Source organism: Salvelinus alpinus, chromosome 29 (genome assembly GCF_045679555.1).
Source record: "Salvelinus alpinus chromosome 29, SLU_Salpinus.1, whole genome shotgun sequence".
Lineage (NCBI taxonomy): Eukaryota > Metazoa > Chordata > Actinopteri > Salmoniformes > Salmonidae > Salvelinus > Salvelinus alpinus.
The window spans coordinates 33168929-33190166 of NC_092114.1; the positions used below are offsets into that span (position 1 = coordinate 33168929).

The following is a 21238-nucleotide window of genomic DNA, read 5'->3' on the forward strand; positions in this document are numbered from 1 at the left end:
GAAAGCCTTCCCAGATGACTGGAGGCTGTTATCGCAGCAAAGGGGGGACCGACTCCATATGAATGCCCATGATTTTAGAATGAGATGTTCCATGAGCAAGTGTCCACATACTTTTGGTCATGTAGTGTATGTCATGTTATTAACATCACAATGACGCTTCGCAGCAGAGCATGGTGAGCCACACGGAGGAATAGTTTTGGTCACACACACACACACACGCACACAGTGAGGCAGAAAGCTGAGTTTTAGAGTGGAATCATCACATGAAGCTCCTCACCAAATTGGAGACCGCCAGGAGGAAGTGCTGCCGCCTGCAGTGCATCCTGGGTGATGCGGAGTGTAATTCACCACTTAATCTCTCAATACTTACTTTCTCAGTTTCTGAGAAACATTCCTCTCTACATCACCACTCAGAGGGCCCAGCCAGTCTCATCTGTTTATCCTCAGCTAGATACACCCCTGTTCTCAATGAGGTCCTCCAACATGATAGTTGTGAGACGTGCCAGTCTTCCTAAAGAGCAATTCTTTTTTTTTTTAAGCCCGACTGGTGTTTCTTTTGGGATCGGATTCCTATTTTTGCGGGGTACTAAAACTTACCGATATCTGCCGATACGATGTTTTACTGCGGGGAAATTAAAAAGCATACTTTTCCCACACCGAATTCTCATTAAGTTGCTATCCAAAAGTGCAATTGTCCAGTAACCATGCTTCAAATGTTGATTTCATACGTTGTGACAATAATGACACATCATGAGAATGGCCACTAGTGTTCAGAGCCGCATGAGATTCCCTTTTTTCATCCTAGTTTATTTGTTATTGGTCGGGCTCTAATTATTTTCCCAGACTCACCTTGGCTCCATACACAGCCTCAGCTTGGCTGTCCTAAGATATCCTATAGCCTAAACATTTAGCAAAACATGTTCTCTAAGCCTCGCTTCTCAGGAGCTCCTTGTAGCTTATTCAAGGACAGGCCGCTTCTGGGTTCTCCTTTATCTGTAAAATGCGAAACAGTAGCAAATACCAACCATTGGGAGAAGTGGCTGTGATGTCCAAACGTCCTTCACAATGTGACTGGCCAGGAGGACCTTGCTGAAATAGACCAATCAGGTTCATCAATGAAGGGCTATATTATTATTTTGAGTAGACTTCATTTAGAACATGTTATGTATCCTGCTTGGTGTAAAATGAAGGGAATATATCTGTAATTTCCTACAATCCCAGTGGATCTCTCCTCCCTACTTGTTCTCCCCCTCCACTCTGTGGTACACATCACAGATTGTGTGTCCTGCTACGTGTCGACGTTGTCCTAGATTAAAAACGGAAAGTTTAATGGGTAGCATCTGTCTTTTTGATTATATGAATGTATAGTTTTACTGTATCCTTCCTACGTAACACCTGTCCTTGACTTTCTCCCATATCTTTGGAAACGCACACAAACTTGGAGACAAATGGAGTTGGGGGGGTAGATATATATATATTACCATCCGTTCCAGCCTCAGTAATGTGTTTGTGGCCGACCACATTTCACCTGCCTTTTAACAGGACTTGTATAAATGTCTAGTATGGTTGTATATTATCTGTATACTCCAGCTACCATCGAAGGCCGTAAGCCTGAGCCTCTACTAGGAGTTGAGAACATAATGGAAACGTGTGTCTGTTCTGGAGGCTGGATGTAATTATAATCACACAAAGGGTGTGTGTCTCTTCTTCTTTCAGACCACCAGTGTTAAAAAGGCCCCAGTTATCTCAAGGGGATTCACAATGAGTTTATGGCTAATTAGGTAACAGTTGGAGATGTTTGTGTCTGGCTGATGGTTGTTTGTTGTGATGTGACCAGGGGGGGTCAGAAGGACCAGCAGGGGGAGACGGCGGGTCCCTCCAGTCGAGACGAGGAGCAGCCTGGACTCTCCTGCCGCCGGAGGGAACGCCAGCCCAGCATGTCAGAGACCAACCCTCTCTACACATTCTGTAAAGAAGACCTGGACAGCATGGATAAGGAGGTGAGGAACACACACACACCCACACACATATATATATATATACACACACATTGTACCTACCACAATTTTAAAAAGATGTATGCATACTGAATGAAATACTTAAAGATCTGGTTCGAAGGACCATGAAAAATACATTCTGCCATGAACACTACCTTTACTGTGTCTCACAAGGACTCTGTGACAACAGATTCTATAGTCTCCTGGCCGGGTTACAGCAGTGCGGTGGGCTCTCTGCGTTATGTGCTAATCTGAGCTTCAATATCTGCCATACAAACAGAACTATACACACACATATATACACACACATAACTACACTCAGACATAAAAACATCAGTGCACCTTTTGATGTTCCATCTCTCTCTCTAAGGAAAGGATACACGCATACACACACACAGTGATTATAGTGCTGTTTTTCCTTGTACATCCACTAATGTGTGCAGGCTGTGCACCTCCAGCCTCGAAGCTAGATAATGGTGTTTAGTGACGTCTGATGGCTGCTAATGTGTCGGGACAGACTCCTGGGTCCTCTCCAGCAGCCTTCTCTTTTCAGGCTGTCCAGAGTCTGCCTGAAAAAAAGAATCGGTCAGTTCTCTGCTTGTTCAGAAAATAGAGTAATAGTAATGGTGTCTAACTCTGCCATGGTTCGTTGGACAAAGCATATGAGGAAAATGAATGCCGTTTTTGGATAAACGTGGAAAATCTGTGATAAACACAGGTGTAGGAGATCTTATACATTTTGTTCTATGAGATAATCTTCATCAGCTAATGCCACTTTGTGAATTTTGAAGAGTTTATGTAATTATAAAATGCACAAAGCATATCATTCATAAAGATCTGCTATTATCTCATAGGACAGAACATCTCCTAAGCCTGTGTTAACCTCAGCCCTTATTTCCTGTGTTTATTCCAAACCCCTATTAATTCCCCATTCATTTTTCCCATAGAGATGCCTGAACGAACCTGAGGTAACTTATTTCCGGGTTTTAGGACTACAAGCTGGCGCACTCTGACAATGGACAATAAAAGTATTGTTCTTCTAAGTCAAGTTTCTCTACCTCCGCGTTGGTGCTTATCTTCTCTGCTCTCTGTCACTCACTGGTCTCGTGTGTTGTAAGACTCTGCTGATTGCATTGCTAATGATTTAAATTGTATTTTTATTGAACTTTTTAACTAGGCAAGAACAAATAAGAACAAATTCTTATTTACAATGACGGCCTACTGGGGAACAGTGGGTTACGTGGCAGAACAACAGATTTTTACCTTGTCAGCTCGGGGATTCGATCCAACAACCTTTCGGTTACAGGCCCAACGCTCTAACCACTAGGCTACCTGCCGCCCCAAATGATGACGGCACCACAGAGTTTTAATTGATTCTCCAGGAAACCCAACTCTCAGTCCTCCTACATTTGGCTGGCTGGTAAGAGAAGCTCCTCGTCACACAACACGTTTTAACTGAATGGGCTGTTTAAAACGGAGTCTGTTTGATGCATCGACGTCTGTTTTTGAGGTTGAGCTGTCTGCCATTCAGCCATTATTATTGACCCACACACAGTCAGACAGAAGTAATTTGTATATAAAGGCTAGTGTTTTATTGAGCTGTTCTAATCGGTATTCTGTCCCCTTACACTGGCTGAATGCCTCTTGTCATTTTGTGGACATGTGGCTTTTCAAGTTATTTGGAGAGAGACGAGGTGAAAGAAATGAGAATCTGATGAATGATGGGCTGAATAAAAACAGGAGCGACGCTCATGATGGAAATCTGTGTGACTTTGACCTGGGTTTTATTATTGCCATATAGAATGACTGAAGGCACTTTTATGATACTCTTCTTTTATGAAGTTTCTCTCGCTCTCTCCCTCTATCCTTCACGCCACCTCTCTTTCTCTGTCCCCCTGACCTTGACACTAGCACAGGCCAGACGGCTTGTCACGACAAATGGGTTCCAGTTATGAGTTTGGATCTGTTTTAGATATCACTGTGATTGGTCACGCTGTGATTGATGAAGGGCTTGTTGTGAACCAGGAGACTGCAGAAAGGGATCGTGGCTGTGTCTAGAATAGCACCCCTTTCCCTTTATTGAATTTGCCTTTAGGTACGTCATTGAGAACACATTCTCTTTAGAGGGGTACCCTGAGCTCTGGTCAAAAGTAGTGCACTACATAGGGAATAGGGTGCCATTTCAGACACGCATCAAGAGAGACTGCAGACATTCACTCAGTCTGTTTATGAGTTCAACTGAACGATGATGTTTGGCAACCCTGGTCGCCACGGGCTACGGTTCTCCACTGCTGCTGCGTCAGAATCTTCCATGAGGAGATCTTTCGTTCTTGTTTTTGGTATTTTTTAGTTTAAAGTGTTGAATGGAGGCTCAGGCTGCACCACAAATAAAATGCCAAATCAAAACCAAAAGCTCTTCTTACTTCTGTATTTTGGATTGGTACCCCTCTGTTTCTGTTTTCCAGTTCCTGTCTAAATCTCCTTTCTGAGAAGGCGCTCAGAAGGGCTGTGTGGGGATGTGGATCACTGTTTTCCACAATGTTATTACATTACGTCTATGAACCATGAGGCCTTCCCATCAGTACATTTTGCTCCTTTTTTGCCACATGCTTTTTGCATGTACAGATATCAGTAACAACTAGATGTTTAATGGTATATTATACATCCCATGTCCAATATCGTACCATGTTCGTTCATCTCCATGTCTCTGAAGTCATTTCAGTATGGCGTTACTAACCCGTTTTCTCCTAGTTCGCTGTGTTATCAACCATCACAACTTTCACATTCCATCCTTTTAACTGTTGTTGTAGTCTGTTATCTAACATCACTGTTACCTAACATCACTGTTATCTAACATCACTGTTTTCAGTGTTCTCTCCTATTGGGTCTCTGAACCAATTGGTTTGTTCTTATCAAGCTTCACTGAGCCTGTGTTAGAATGGTCATTAAGCCTCTCCCATCCTTCTTTAACGTAGCCGTTTTCTCATTCAAAGAATATATCACCCTCCCTACAATCAAACGCAGGGAGGTTTGATAATGCTGTGGCGTTGCTTTGCGGCCTCTGGTGCTGGGAGCCTTGAACGTGCGCAAGGCATCATGAAGTCAGCAGATTATCAGGTATTGTGTAATCCAATGTTTAAGCCAGTGTCTAAAAACTGGGTCTCAATTGACTGTTTTTGGTCCTCGAGCAAGACAACGACCCCCAAACACACGTAAAAAAGCTCCTAGGCATGTTTAGGAATAGTGGCTGGACTGTTCTGGTGTGGCCAGGGAAGAGTCCAGATCTGAATCACCTCCAAAACCTATTGCGAGATCTGAAAACAGCAGTTGGTGGAGGGAACCCCTCAAATATTGAAGAATTAGAGCAGTTTGCTGCCTCAAAGTTGGTCAATTGTCAGTAGAAAGGTGCACCAAGCTCATTGATGGCTACGAAAATGCATTTGTCTGCGGTTATCGTGGCCAAAGGCTGTGCAACCAAGTACTAGCTCCGGGGTGCCAATTTTGTCCATGACATTTGTCTTTTCAAAATGTTTACAATTAAACTTAAGTTTACAAAAAAGAAAATTGGTTCCGCAATGTTAAATCCAATAAGGTGTGGTGACCAATTTTAGTTTTTTAAATGTCAGCTTATTTTAGACTTGAGTACTGCAGGAGTCCCGATTTGAATATCAGTCTCTAGTATATGGCATACAGTTAGTGTTTATAGCAGGTAAATGAGTGGTCAAAAACATCCATATATCAGTAAGTCTTGGTGCCCTGTCACTAAGCTACCAGCCATTTTCATTACTGTCAGTAATCTGCCTGCATTGATGTGTTAAATATTAGTGGTTGGCCTGAGGGAAGTCAAACTATTAATGATGAAGTCAAATCTTACCTGATTTGACCAGACTTGATGTTGCCAGGGAAGCATGTTAGTGATCGATTACTACAGCCGAACCGAGAGGAGGAGAGTTTTATTAAGTCTGTTCTCAGCAGCATATGGCATCAGATCTGTCAGACAGGCTGAGGAATGGGCTCACTAATGTGGTGATCACTGATCTACAGGATGCTCCTACAGAGAGACGGGTACTGAGATCCTATAGAAATGGTGAATGAGTAACGGGTCTATCCATCTTACACCATCTATCGTTCCTTAACGTGGGAGACGGTCAAGAAGCAGGGCTTGGTTACATGTAACAGACAAAACAAAAACATGTGCTAAGGATGTTCAGGTTAATTTGCAATTCATTTACTTGTGTCTGTATGAGACAGGCTAACTCCCACATGTGTCCCCCCCTATATCAAGCATTCTGGGGCTTTTTGCTACTTTGGCGGTCACCGAAAGGTTTTTTCATGGTAATCGATTCTATGGCGGCATTAAAACAATTGAATGGTCATTCAAGAGGTTCAGACCTGCCGTTGATTTTTCTATTGTGACTCAAAGGCCAGTCTTATCTGCTCACAAACCTCAGTTATCACTGTAGATGGAGTGCTGTGATTTGTTGTGTGATGGCCCATGAACAGGAAGGAATGTGGGTATTGTTTCCTAAAGACCAGCGGTGTTGTTGTGTAAATGTGACATTTTGGATGGTAGGACTTAAAGCTCAGAGGGCTTTAGAAGCCAAACGCCAGAATTGTAGCAGACAGACACATTCTCCCAAACCGTAGCTGCATTATACTGTATATTTTTCAGTCCCTCCAGGATTCTGCGATTGCATAATTCAATGTAAAATCAACCAATCCACACACATTATGCGAGAGCTCGCAATTTTGACCAATCACCACACTTTTACCGCATAAAATAGTCCAATCAAAAGAGGGTTCGCAATTTTGAGCACTGTTACCGTGGGAAACCACCCAATCAAACCACATATGAACAAAAGTTATTTTCCCCCTGTCCGCATGTGAAGCTGACATTTGATGACAGGCAGAACAATGAACAGGAATCCATCTCATTTACCAACAGTTGGCACAGCTGAAGACCGTGCAAAACTATTTCCAAATGTTTTACATCAGAGATGTGCAATTTGGAAGGAGGTCGGGTCCACAAAAAATATGAACTCATCTTGAGGGGCTGCGGTGGGTCACGGGTCTGCAGTTCTACACGTTTTGTCATGGATCGGAGAAGACTTTGCAATTGTGCCACTAATTTTCTGAAATTCTACAAATTGTTCTATATGGAGGAGAGAAAGAAATGTTTGCAGTTTTTAATATGATATCTGAGTGAGATTGACTAATGTAATCGGCATGACTAACGGAATCGGTAATTTGACGACGATTACTACAAATTTAGTCTAGCCAGCTAATTATCTAAAATGATTTTAGCTGACATTGTTAATTGAGTGACATAACGAGAGAAACTGCTTATGCACAACCACATTTACTATTGTAACTCTCAACAGTAAGTGTTGTTTTTTTTCACCTTTGTTTAACCAGGTAGGCCAGTTGAGAACATGTTCTCATTTACAACTGCGACCTGGCCAAGATAAAGCAAAGCAGTGCGACCCAAAAACAACAACCCAGAGTTACACATGGAATAAACAAACGTACAGTCAATAACACAATAGAAAAATCAATGTACAGTGTGTGCAAATGGAGTAAGATTATGGAGGTAAGGCAATAAATAGGTCATAGTGGCGAAATAATTACAATTTAGCATTAACACTGGAGTGATAGATGTGCAGACGATGATGTGCAAGTAGTTCACACCCCGCCTGAGTTTGGAAATTGATCCGCGTGCCTACAAAACGGGGGCTGCCAGTTGCCCATCCCTATTTTACATGAAAGTGGGGGCGAATTGTTGTTCAGGAACACAAGAGGAAGTTCGAATCAGCAAGGCATGTGCAAAGAATGTCCGTACAGCCACCACAGCAGCGGAAGTCGGCAGATAAGCATGGCCAAAGCGATAGCAGGGAAATCTGTGGTAGGGATGTGCAGGGTGCAAACGATTCATTCTTTTTGAACAACTATTTTTATTGACTCGAGAATAATCATTATTCTTTTTTGTTTGAACTGCTGGCCGCAATGAATCAATAAATCACAATGAAGGATTGAGCCACGCTCTCCGGCTGAGCACAGCGGCTTCAGAGACATTTTGCTGGACCCCAGGAAGAGTAGCTTCTGCTTTGGCAGCAGCTAATGGGGATCCATAATAAATACAAACTGTCTATCATATGTGCGTGCTAGAAAATTGATCATGCTGCAGACAGCATCAAGACATATTCTGCTTAAAATCGTACTAGAACTGAGCACACATTACTTTTTATTGCTTTATATGAAATGAACATAATTTTTTAAATGTAAAACCACTGCAGAATCAAGCATTTTTTGCAGCATATATCACACAAAAAAACATGTCAAAATCCTAGAGGTACGAAGTAAATTAATATCAGCTCCTTGTGGGTGTGGCTGGGTGAGTGTCAATTCACATAAGAGTATTTCTCTTTTTTTTTAATACAGGGAATGCCTGTGTGTGGCAATAATGAACATGGAGTGAACCAAGGTTTACAAGAATGTCTTCAGCCTTCAGCCGTGTGTGTGTCATAGAGAACATATGGCCTAACTAACGTTCTCTTCGAAGTCCCCTCGAATCTCAGTCCCATGCTTATTCTGTCCCCTGTGTTTTAGCTGTGTATTCTGCTCTGTATTAGATTGGTGTCCCTTAGGAGGTACTCTGTGTAGAAAGTGTCTTTCATTGTTCAGTGGTACTCTGGTACTTTTTCTTTCAGCAATATTTTTTAAAAACTGGATTTCAAAATAAAAATAATGGATTTATTGTGAAGGTGTAGGCTATATTACATGGATTTATTAGACTTTTTTAAATGGCTTGTAGCCAGGAGATGCTAAATGTGTTTATGTTAATTAACGGTCAATTACCATGAGACCGACTATTTATTTGCTTGACAATCACCGGCTGACAAAATTTCGTAACGTAACAAGATGTGGAAAAAGTCAAGGGGTCTGAATACTTTCCGAATGCGCTGTATACAGGGTATAGGGTGCAATTTGTGACACACACTGAGTATTCTCTGTCAGGTAGGCTGGCTGCTGACTCACATTTAAAATGTCAGGGCTGGTTCCATCCCTGGATGTCTCAGTTTACGAGAAGCAGCCAAATGTATACGGTTGCCTGGTGGTGTGTCGTATGCCAACTGGGTGACCTTTACTTTATAACTCATGCAGCCTTGTTAGCATTGTGATTAGCGAGGCTTTAGCATTCTGCCAGAAACCCCTGCTAGCAGTTATGCCGTCATCTGCTTTAGCCTATCTATCTGGAGTAGGTGAACTTTGTTTTATGTTCTTTGACCATTCAGCCTTGTTGGCTTCTTAGCGGTTTAGTTATCCAGCCCTTTAGCATTACGCCACAATTTCACTGTCCTTGTGGTTTGTGTCCGCCCTGAGATTGGAAGGATGGGAGTTCGATCCCCGGCCGAGTCATACCAAAGACTGTAAAAATATGTTCCGGTGTGTCGCTGCTTAGCACTCAGCATTAAAGAGATATATTTGTGGTAAGGCCCTGCGATAGACTGGCATCCAGTCCAGGGGGTGTGCTTGTACATCAAGCTGCCTCACGCTACAGAAACAGGAGAAAGGCACCTGCTCCAGTAAGTCGTTCCAGCTTGCACAACCCAAGGCTCATGGAAGACTACTTAGCAAATCAAGTTTATTTTATATAGCCCTTCGTACATCAGCTAATATCTCGAAATGCTGTACAGAAACCCAGCCTAAAACCCCAAACAGCAAGCAATGCAGGTGTAGAAGCACGAGATGTACGCATCTCACCAGTACGTGATGTCTCCGTATCCTCAGAAGCTCTTGGGTTGAGTTCTAATCTGATTTGACTGGCTACAGCAGCAAGATTTCAAATACTATTTGAACCCAGGTATTTTCCCTCTGACTAATTAGAACTGTTTTGGACTGAGTTGCAGTATATCCTATGTTTTCATCCAGTCAGCCATGTCACTTGGCACATCTTGTACTAATGAATGCTAACGAACTACACTGTCGTTATGTCCTTCAAGGCCAGAGTTTCCCTTTGACTTACTGAGTGTTCAGTCCCTCTTGACTCCCTCAGGAGAATTGACTGTTACTGGTCGCATCACATCAGTTACCCAATGGTGAGTCAAGCTGCTCATTAGTTTATGTGTAATGAGGGGTACAGTTGAAGTCGGAAGTTTACATACATCTTAGCCAAATACATTTAAACTCAGTTTTTCACAATTCTTGACATTTAATTCTAGTAAGAATTCCCTGTCTTAGGTCAGTTAAGATCACCACTTTATTTTAAGAATATGAAATGTCAGAATAATAGTTGAGAGAACGATTTTATTTCAGCTTTTATTTATTTCATCACTTTCCCAGTGGGTCAGAAGTTTACATACTCAATTAGTATTTGGTAGCATTGCCTTTTAAATTGTTTAACTTGGATCAAAGGTTCTGGGTAGCCTTCCACAAGCTTCCCACAATGAATTTTGGCCCATTTCTCCTGACAGAGCTGGTGTAACTGAGTCAGGTTTGGCGGCCTCCTTGCTTGCACACGGTTTTTCAGTTCTGCCCACAAATTTCCTGTAGGATTGAGGTCAGGGCTGTGTGATGGCCACTTCAATACCTTGACTGTGTTGTCCTTAAGCCAGTTTGCCACAACTTTAGAAGTATGCTTGAGGTCATTGTTCATTTGGAAGACCCATTTGCGACCAAGCTTTAAGTTCCTGACTGATTTCTTGAGATGTTGCTTCAATATATCCACAGAATTTTCCTCCTCATGATTCCATCTATTTTGTGAAGTGCACCAGTCCCTCCTGCAGCAAAGCACCCCCACAACATGATGCTGCCACCCCCAGGCTTCACGGTTGGGATGGTGTTGTTTGGCTTGCAGGCCTCCCTCTTTTTCCTCCAAACATAACTATGGTCATTATGGCCAAACAGTTCTATTTTGATCCAGAAAGTACGATCCTTGTCCCCATGTGCATTTGCAAACTGTAGTCTGACTTTTTTATGGCGGTTTTGGAGCAGTGGCTTCTTCCTTGCTCAGCAGCTGTTCAGGTTGTCGATATAGGACTCGTTTTATTGTGGATATAGATACTTTTGTACCCGTTTCCTCCAGCATCTTCACAAGGTCCTTTGCTGTTGTTCTGGGATTGATTTGCACTTTTCGCACCAAAGTACGTTCATCTCTAGGAGACAGAACGCGTCTTCTTCCTGAGCGGTATGACGGCTGTGTGGTCCCATGGTGTTTATACTCGCATACTATTATTTGTAAAGATGAACATGGTACCTTCAGGCGTTTGGAAATTGCTCCCAAGGATGAACCAGACTTGTGGAGGTCTACAATATAAAAAAAATCTGATGTCTTGGCTGATTTCTTTTGATTTTCCTGTGATGTCAAGCAAAGAAGCACTGAGTTTGAAGGTAGGCCTTAAAATACATCCACAGGTACACCTCCAATTGACTCATGATGTCAATTAGCCTATCAGAAGCTTCTAAAGCCATGACATAATTTTCTGGAATTTTCCAAGCTGTTTAACGGCACAGTCAACTTAGTGTATGTAAACTTCTAACCCACTGGAATTGTGATACAGTGAATTATAAGTGACAATTGTTGGGGAAATTACTTGTGTCATGCACAAAGTAGATGTCCTAACCGACTTGCCAAAACTATAGTTTGTTACCAAGAAATGTGTGGAGTGCTTGAAAATGGGTTTTAATGACTCTAACAGAAGTGTATGTAAACTTCTGACTTCAACTGTATGTGTGAGTCTGTCTGATGAGACTGACTGATGAGACTGACTGATGAGACTGACTGATGAGACTGACTGATGAGACTGACTGATGAGCCAGGTAACACTGTCTGTCTGATGAGACTGACTGATGAGACTGACTGATGAGCCAGGTAACACTGTCTGTCTGATGAGACTGACTGATGAGCCAGGTAACACTGTCTGTCTGATGAGACTGACTGATGAGCCAGGTAACACTGTCTGTCTGATGAGACTGACTGATGAGCCAGGTAACACTGTCTGTCTGATGAGACTGACTGATGAGCCAGGTAACACTGTCTGTCTGATGAGACTGACTGATGAGCCAGGTAACACTGTCTGTCTGATGAGACTGACTGATGAGCCAGGTAACACTGTCTGTCTGATGAGACTGACTGATGAGCCAGGTAACACTGTCTGTCTGATGAGACTGACTGATGAGCCAGGTAACACTGTCTGTCTGATGAGACTGACTGATGAGCCAGGTAACACTGTCTGTCTGCTCTGCCTGAGGAACAAGTGTTTGGTTTGAGTGTCTCCTCCCTTATCAGCTCCGATACAACTGCGCCTTCCTGTGATAAGCATCAGACAGACACAGCCTCGCCCACCCAGTGTAAACACGGCCCACCCTCCCGGTAATGACCACCACTGTATAGTACTCCCTCTGATCTGGAGGAAAGGGAAAATTTAAGCCACAATCCACTTTTCCCCTCGTTTATGCATTTTGTTCCCCTCCCCTTCCATCTTCTTCACGCAACAAAAATCTTTGCGACTGTCTTGAATAAATCATGAAAGGGAGAGCCAGACAGCCGAAGGGCGTAAATCTGCTCTGCTCCCAACAGCCTAACTTTCAGACTGCGTGCCGCGACTGATCAACATTAATCAACAACGCTACAAAGATTGATATTCGCATGGGCTGACTACTCATACTTTACTCAGGGATTTTTGTTTGTGATCAGAATTGAGATTATTCCACCCCCTCCATTTAGTCGTGGACAACAACAAAAAAGGCTAGAACCTATTGAAGGAGTAGTTCACTATTTTACAACATGGTAGATGATTCCTCACCCTGAAAGTAGTCTATGGGTCAGGAGAAATTGCAATCCATGGCTTGGTTTTTCTTAAACAGCCACAACAAACTTCAGCTAACTATAGCCACCGCTAGCTAAAACTCAATGGTAATGATGGGGGCATTTTTTTAATGGCCAAATCACCTTTAAGAAACATCCGAACCATTATATGGTGTTGATTTTGCTCATGGGGGATCACATGACCCAATCCCTTCCATAGATTTTTAGCTAGCGGTGGCTAAAGTTAGCTGAAGATTGTAGTGTCTGTTCAAAGAAAGCCAAACTATGGATTACAATTTATCCTGCCCCATAGCCTACTTTCAGGGTGAAGAACCTGACATCATGTTGTAAAATAGTGGCCTACTCCATTAAGGTATATATTTCAGTGTTGAAGGTGGTCTTAGCATAGGGCATGTCTTTTTGATTCATCTTGAACTTATACCATGATTGCTTAAATGCACAGTATCATGACAGCTGAATGTACACTAATGTTGTGGATGTGCAGTAGTTACTAGCTACATTACAGACATAACAAGATTATTACCGTTCTTCTAATGGTCTCTTATAGAGGTAGGGGGCTCCATTCACACATCACTGGGTTCTCACTATACCCTGTGCAACACTGTTGCAATTCTTTACATTTATTTAAACAGCTATATTACAAGACATGGATAGTTAATTTTATGCCTAGCCAGTATTGCCAATTTGTTTCAGATTCTCATCAAAGAGCTGATGTTTTGATATCATTTAACATATATTTGAATACTTTCCTGATTTAATGTAGTTTCATCATGTAAGCCTGTTACTTGTGTTAAGTTATAATGGCAATGATCAAAAGCATGAAGTCTAGATATGTAAATTGCATGAGTGCAATGACCAAAAAAACGTGGTGACCTTTGAAGAGATACTTCGGGATTTTGACAATGTCTCTGCGTCCAGTATGAAGGAAGTTGGAGGTCGTTTTGTGAGCCAATGCTAACTAGCGTCAGCTCAATGACAGGAAGTCGATGGTAACAACTAGCATGCTAGCTGTTACCATAGACTTCCAGTCATTGCACTAACGCTAGTTAGCATTTGCGCTAACGCTAGTTAGCAACTTCTTTCCTTAAGATGTGGTTGTAAAGTATTGTAAGTCCAGTGATGATGCTAAGAGACTTCTTTGAGACCTAATAGCACATCAACATCTAGTAGAACTCATCAGTCACCATGGTGATTCATGCTCACCCAATGATCTCTCAATGCTCCAGGTTATTGATCACATAGTGACCAGATCAGTGGGGTCCGACCCTAGTGGACAGCCGTCTGACCTCTGTCTGACCTGAAGGAGAAAGAATACGGTCGCTACTTCACAACCAGAAATAACCCAATGAAGGCTAGATGCTAAGATGGTTTGCTATTAGCAAAAATAAGTTTAAATGGAGAAATTATTTTACACTGCTGCAGTGCTATGGGAGGGAATGGACATGACACAGCTCTTTCTTTACTTTGATTGATAGAATCACATTATGGTTGAAATTAGCCAGCTAGTCCATGCTCTCTGTAATGAATGCTCTACCAGAATACTTTCTGTGTACGTTTTTTGGAGGAGAACTAATTTTGTCAGTGTGAATCTGTCGGATGTTTGATTACACAATTGATAATGATTCTTTAGAGTTCGTCCTTGTTTCAGTGGACGGCCAACTCCTCTTTTCAGCTTTCAGCTCTCGCCTCTTCAAACCAGCACAAAAGCCCAGCATGACTAAGAGAAGAGACAGCCTTGTGAAAAATAAATGAAAAACATGACCAGTGCTCAGAATGCCGTGTCCCCGAAAAACTGACACATCATCTGGCTCCAAGCGAATGAGAAGCCTTTATCTTTGAGATTAGGCTCATTGTATCTCCTCTCCGTACAGAACAGAAGGGAACGGGGCAGTCAAGGAATGTCTCCCCCGGAGTTGGTTGTAATGAGATGGCCATTGTGTCTCTGCCTTCACAGGATAGAGACAGAGAAGCTTTGGAGATTGGGCTACTGTCTTCCGCAGATGACAAGAACTGAGCCCCGTGCTTCCCCTCGCCTCCTCTCTTTTCACCATCCCCTCTTTTCCACGCTACCAACCGAGTAGGAGGCTGCCAGAAGAAGACATCAATGTATCACATTTGACAAGGGCCAGTGGGGGGATACAAATATTTCAGTATTCAGCATGGATCATCCAAGATTTCCATGTTTCTACAATGGGAAGAAAAAGCTTTTTGTCTGTGAAAATGTGTTGTTTCTAGCTTTCTGAGTAATCTCTTTAATCAGACATAATGAATGCCTGTGAGTGGCTCTCCCTCCCCTTCCTGGTTGGCTTTGTCCCAGCTGGACTAGGTTCAGATTGTTCCAGGATTGGGCTGTGTTCTGAGTTCCGGCCTAGGGACCAAGCTAGGCTGTACCAATCAGCCTATGCCAGCCAACCAACCTGTCAGACAGGCAGTGGGAAAATCTTGATCACTCTAGGTGCCTCTGACTGAAACAGGTCCCAGGTTGTGGGTGGGGAATCGTAGCAAAGCAGAAGAGTTTCCCCATCACCTTGAGAAAAATGGCAGACGATCCATAGACCAGTCGCCTGCCTGTGATGAAGAGTTTGAGGCTCTGTTCATTTGGTTTATTTGCCTGCATGCAAACAGGCTGCTTAGTTTTATTTAGGTGCTGGTCTAAAGCCTCCCTCTGAACTGACCAAGCTGCCGTGGCCAGATAAGAGAGGCTGCTATTCGATGTGTAACGCCAAATGCTCTTTAATCAATGGGTGTCTTTTAATATGTAGTTGTGGCGTGAACTGTCCTATGGTTGGCCATGCAGTGATGTGGAGAGGATTGCCTTGCAACTGAAGAGCAAGATGTGTTTCTCCATTTCGAGAGCTTAGTCAAGAAGTTGTACATTTTACATCTTCTTCACTATTGGGTTTATAACTAGCAAAGAAATAGTCTATGGAAAAAGGTTTACTGATTTTACAAAACACCAACCAACCCCTCCTATACACCTTGTCTTATTGTATCCCAACATCAATATTTTCCTATCAGTTTCCAGTCTCTAAAAGGACAAACCCAGCCATGACAGTCTCTCATGTTGACCCTTAACATCAAGCAGACAGACTTCACAGTGGATTAGAGCAGAGCCGATGCTGAAATACCACACCGCTGTATGTCTCACCCCATAATCCTTTTGTGTCTGATCAGATTGAGGTGATGGTGTTTGCTTCACTGCTTGCTTTGTTCCTAACTCATTCTGACCTTTTTCCTTCGTCCACATCAGAAATCAGATGTCCTTTTTCAGGACTGACTGATGTGTGTTCAGGAGTAGATTTGTAGAGGTTTCACTTTAATCTGTTTCCCTGTAGGTGTTGGCTACAATTCTTATCTTCTCCACCTTCTATTGTGTGTGTGTGTGTGTGTGTGTGTGTGCTGCAGAGAGTTTAAGCACAGATGGAACAATGAGAGATATTTCACTGGATGTATAAATGTGAAGCATCCTCTTGGCGTTTCCACTCACTACCAAATATGGTAGTTAGAGGAAGCCCACTGGCGGGCAGTGGGAGCTGATGGAACGAGATGAATTTAGCCGACATTCTGCTCATTTTCTTATCTATGAAACATTTGCTCTCAATACAGTTTTCTGTTCCCAAAACTATAATCTGCTATGAACAGAGTGGACTAAGTGTTTTTGTAGACTTTACCCTTTGCAAAAGTTTTTTAAAATTGCGCTGTGTAGAAGGAGTGCAAAGGCAAATTGAGTTATTGGACATGTGCACTTCACAGAATAAGCGTTCCTTCATGGAAATATACAGACGCATGCTAGAACGCGCCAATAGGATCCTGCTAGCGCGTGCTTGGCTCTGCCCATCTCCTTGCTTGTTCTGCCCACGATGACTACTTTGTTCTCATTGGAAACGACAGGCAGTGGTCTATCTTGGTTTAGTTCTAACTCTGTGGTATAAGTATTACTCTCTGATGAAGTGTTGATCTCGCTGTCCAAGGTGCTGAAGCTGGCCATACAGGGTTAGCTGTCCTCTCACAGACTAATAACCTCACACCAGTCTGAGTTATGTGAGGTTTGTACTGTAGGTTCAGTTGCCGTCAGTGATCAGTAAATTTACAAAAGTCCCTGGGCCATTCCAGGCCACTCCATCACCAGGGGAGCGACGCTGTCATCTGTCCCAAAACCTGGAACCATGAATATTCCCTCTGATCAGTTCCTCATTTACACAGTCCATGGCAACCTGACAGCAACACTAACAGTCACTCAACTGTCTGTCCGGGCAACATACTAGGAGGTGGGACTGTTTGGAGCTGTTACTTGTGAGGAGGGAGAGGAGATGGGCATGGAAAGATGGCCCCTTTCAATACTTAGATGTTCATATTGGTATCTGTTTTAGTAGGTGTTAGATGTCAAGTGAATTAATCCTTGTCGGTTACATCTTTCTTTTGATTTTCTACAACTTTTGATTTTCACATAAACCATATTTTGGGATTTTATCAGATGTAACAGTCCTTGCTTAACTTATAGCACTGCAGCTGCTTTCTTATTTCTCTTGGTAAAATGGAGAAAATAAGTTGTCCTGTCCTTTGCTGTTCATCTGTGCCTCTTAACAAAATCCCATCAGACAGCGAGGCAGAGTTACATGCCCTTTAATTTGAGATATTTGTGTATCTCTGCACCTGAGAGCAGAGTCCCTGTGAGGGTTGGACTGGAATCTAAGAGCAGACAGACAAGACGATCCTGAGCTGCTTTGAAGATTTAACTTCCTTCTGGGGTAATTGCTCCGATCAGGATTGGACTGGCGCCAGGCTGCTCTTGGCTGTGTTACAGAGGAGGCATACGGCCTTTGATCTGACCCTGACCCCGAGGAGCACAGTGAGAAGACTGATGGAGAGAGAAGTGTCGGTCTCTGTCTGTCAGAGAGGCTCAGCTGTAGCGTGGGTGTCTGTCACCTCACTAGTCTCACTCTACCTCAGGTACATTTTCTTCTTCTCTTCTTTCCCCAGTATGTACTTGTTGTGACTGACAGGTGGTAGTTAAAACTTTCCTGAGTTTGGGGAAGTGGACAGTGAAATCTATTAAGCGCCCTTGTAGTATCTAGTGTGATGCCCCTGCTGGGACAAGCTCTTTCTGTCTGTCGTTTGGGAGTGAACTATAGGAGCTAAACAGAGAGACTGTGGGAGATTGTTTTTAATGAGTTTACGCTGCATGAAAGAGTTTGATTATCTACGATAATTGTCTAAGCTGGCGACTTGCAAAAAAAAACGTATGTTCTTTCCTCCCAGTATTTAGTGTTTTTCTATCAGTAATCTTCTCCATCACTACATTTGGGCTCTTCCCCTGCTCACATCAAACAACCAATCATCTGGGCGGCCAGTGAAGGTTGTATATTCCCCTCAATGAAGTATGTTGATGTGTACATTTCCCTTTTAGACTGCTCAGGGCAGAATCTCTCTCCAATAACCTAGAGCAAACAGCAGTGGGCCAGGAAGTTGAGCTCTGATTGACTGACCCTCCTGAATTCTCCTTGGCCAGTGTCAGTCAATCAACCTCTACCCAGTCAGTCTATCCACCTTACTATGTCTGTAGGAGAGTTCAATCTACCTCTACCCAGTCTCTCTCGGTCTTTGTCAAACCTCTGCCTCTAGCAGGAGTATTGCCCAGTCTGTGTGTAAATGGCTTAGCCAGTCTCTTAACAAATAGCAATGTTTTTATCTCTCAGCCAGACTCCACAGTACTTCAGATTACCTCCTGAAGACATTGAAAACATTTCCCTCCATCTGAAACGGTTTCTTTTCAACTCCAAGGACAGCGTTTTTAAAGATGGTGTTGCTTTTGATTTGAGCCCCATTGTGAAGGAATCTCACCACCGCTGTTGAATGGATAATGATTTGACTTGCGTTAACGATGTGTCCTCCTCTCTCTGTGGCGCTGTACAACGCTCCTTCCCTTCAGCACACTCACCCCCCCACCCCTTCACGAGCCGAAGTTAGACATTCAACTACACTCTCTCTTCCATCTTCAAGTTTATCTTTACAGTCATCCATATTTCTATTGTAAATATAATGGTAATTCATTCACTTGTGCTTCTTTTGAAAAGCAAAAGTCTGCCAAGACAAACTGAGCCAGGGCTTCTGCCTTGAAACTAGAACCGCTGGGCCTTGAGGGACCCTTCAAGTGAACCAGCATTCAGACTGCAACATTCTAACAGTGTAATTAATACCTTTCATATATGCTATTGCTAAAATAATAATTTGCTTGTGTTCATGAAGGTGTTAAGTTTCATTAGTTTATGTTACTGTAGGCTATATGTAAAAACAAAACACTAGAAAAAACACAAATTAAACTGTTCAAATGTTTTTCTTTGTGGAGTGCTTTTGTGACAGTATGTTTTCTGTTTCATAGTTGAATGTGTTGTAACATGGTAACATGGTAAATCAGAGCAAAGGTGCTTACATGCTGTGTGTTTTCACGCAGTGGCATCAGTTGGATTTCATTTAGCGCTTATCCCTTGTCCGAACAGTCGACACACATCTTCACCACTTTCACTTGCATGACACACTTCCCACGAACATGTCGCTTGCAGGTGGTACAGGTCTCTTGGGTTCTGTTCTTTGTGCGCCTGGCACTGTCTCCTCCCCTGGAGCTGTGTGCAATTTTGGCTCGCTTGGAATCTTTGCTGCTGCCTTGGCCCTGGTTTCTCACGTAGCCCATATGCCTGACTCATGAGGAAGTCTCTCCTGGCCATGGTTTTGTTGATGCACTGCTTGAACAACACTTGTGTGTTGATAGCAGCCAAGTCAAGCTTGTTGTAGAACACCGCAACAGGCCAGCGGTGGGTGCCTCCTTTCTGATCCAAAACATCCAAACCAACATATGAAACATATAAACATATGAAAACATGAGCATTATTTCCCCATAGGAAACCAACACGTGTTGTACAGAAGAGCATAATGCATTGCAGAACTGTATCTATATATGGTAACGTGTATTATGTACTATTGACATACCTTTGTTTGGTTGTAGTTCATAATAGTGTCCGTTTTTCTTTGTGTCCCCGTCGACGGCAACTATCGTATGCGTGGTGATCACGATCGAAACGTTCTTTCTTGCCTTGCATTGGTAAAGTGTGAGTGTTTTCATTCCTCAGCACCGTTGTGGAGTGCAGGTGCCTTGTTTTGCGCAGAGGGAAGGAGCTCGCTTTGTTCATGGTGCCAACTAGGCTTGTTTTATTTGCAAGAAACTTGTTCGCCAATGACAGTGAAGTGAAGAAATTGTCCATGGTGACATTTCTCCCCTTGCCAATGTAAGGTTCCACAAGCCTCATCACCACATTCTCCGAGACTTGCTCACCTGCTGCCCAATGTGGATCCCAAACGTTGCCGTCCCTTCCCCTCCTGTCTCACCGTTTCATTTGGTGGTGGCCGGGGTACCTGCTCGGTGTGTACCGTTTGGACTTTTTTGGCGCTCAGTCTTCGGGGGGTTCAGGCAGAGGCTCAGAATCAGAGAATCTCATCAGAGATGTCATGGCTAATTTCTTCCCCACCATCTGAGTCGTTTTCATCTGGATTTTGTAGCAACGCTAACGCAGCATGTGCGTCCATTCGTCTTGGTCTTCTTGCCGTTGTAAATTCTGCACGCTCTCACTGTGTATGTACTCCAAGTTGGCCAGAGTAGACTGATAAAACTGTGTGGATTTGGTGGACTGATATAGGGTAAGTACCATTATGAGATTATAACTAGAATATATTAATACAATAGCATGGCAAGCCCTGTTCTTCATTCACAATTGGTGATTACATAATTATGCATCGTTCTTCCCCTCTCTCGTCAACTCATCCATTCTCCCCCTTTATCCCCCATCATACTTTACTTCATTTATTTAATCTGTTATATGTGTGAAATTAGTTTAGGTTCAGTTTCGAGGCAATTATTGGGGTGATTATCAACTGGGCACGGCACCTTCATGTCGGGAGAAGGAGCGGAGCAGGCCCCACTGTCGGGAGAAGGAGCGGAGCAGGCCCTACTGTCGGGAGAAGGAGCGGAGCAGGCCCCACTGTCGGGAGAAGGAGCGGAGCAGGCCCTACTGTCGGGAGAAGGAGCGGAGCAGGCCCCACTGTCGGGAGAAGGAGCGGAGCAGGCCCCACTGTCGGGAGAAGGAGTGGCAACGGGGGAAAACCATTCAAATAATGACATGCCCTCCTTAAACTGGTTTTAACTCCAGTTCTGTTTGTGATATTAGATTCTAACAACCACTGTGTTATATAGACTTATTTAGGACATGTCAAACTGAGGAAGGCATGACTTAAATGGCAGGGTAATAAAATAAATGAATTGATGAGCAGTCAAAATGACTGCTTTAGCGGTTCTAGTGTTGAAGAGACAGACCATATGGGACTCTGAGACACGTGGTACAGTACAATAGGTGCTCCGTCCTATCTG

General features: G+C 43.2%; 1 protein-coding gene across 1 annotated transcript in view; it reads left to right on the top strand.

Annotated features, from left to right (window-relative positions):
• The window catches only part of LOC139558527 (RNA polymerase II subunit A C-terminal domain phosphatase-like), a 156081-nt gene that overhangs the window by 23722 nt on the left and 111121 nt on the right, over nucleotides 1–21238 (top strand). The window contains exon 11 of the mRNA XM_071373694.1: nucleotides 1838–2000. Within this exon, the coding sequence (XP_071229795.1) occupies nucleotides 1838–2000 (163 nt within the window). The remainder of the gene's footprint in view (nucleotides 1–1837; nucleotides 2001–21238) is intronic.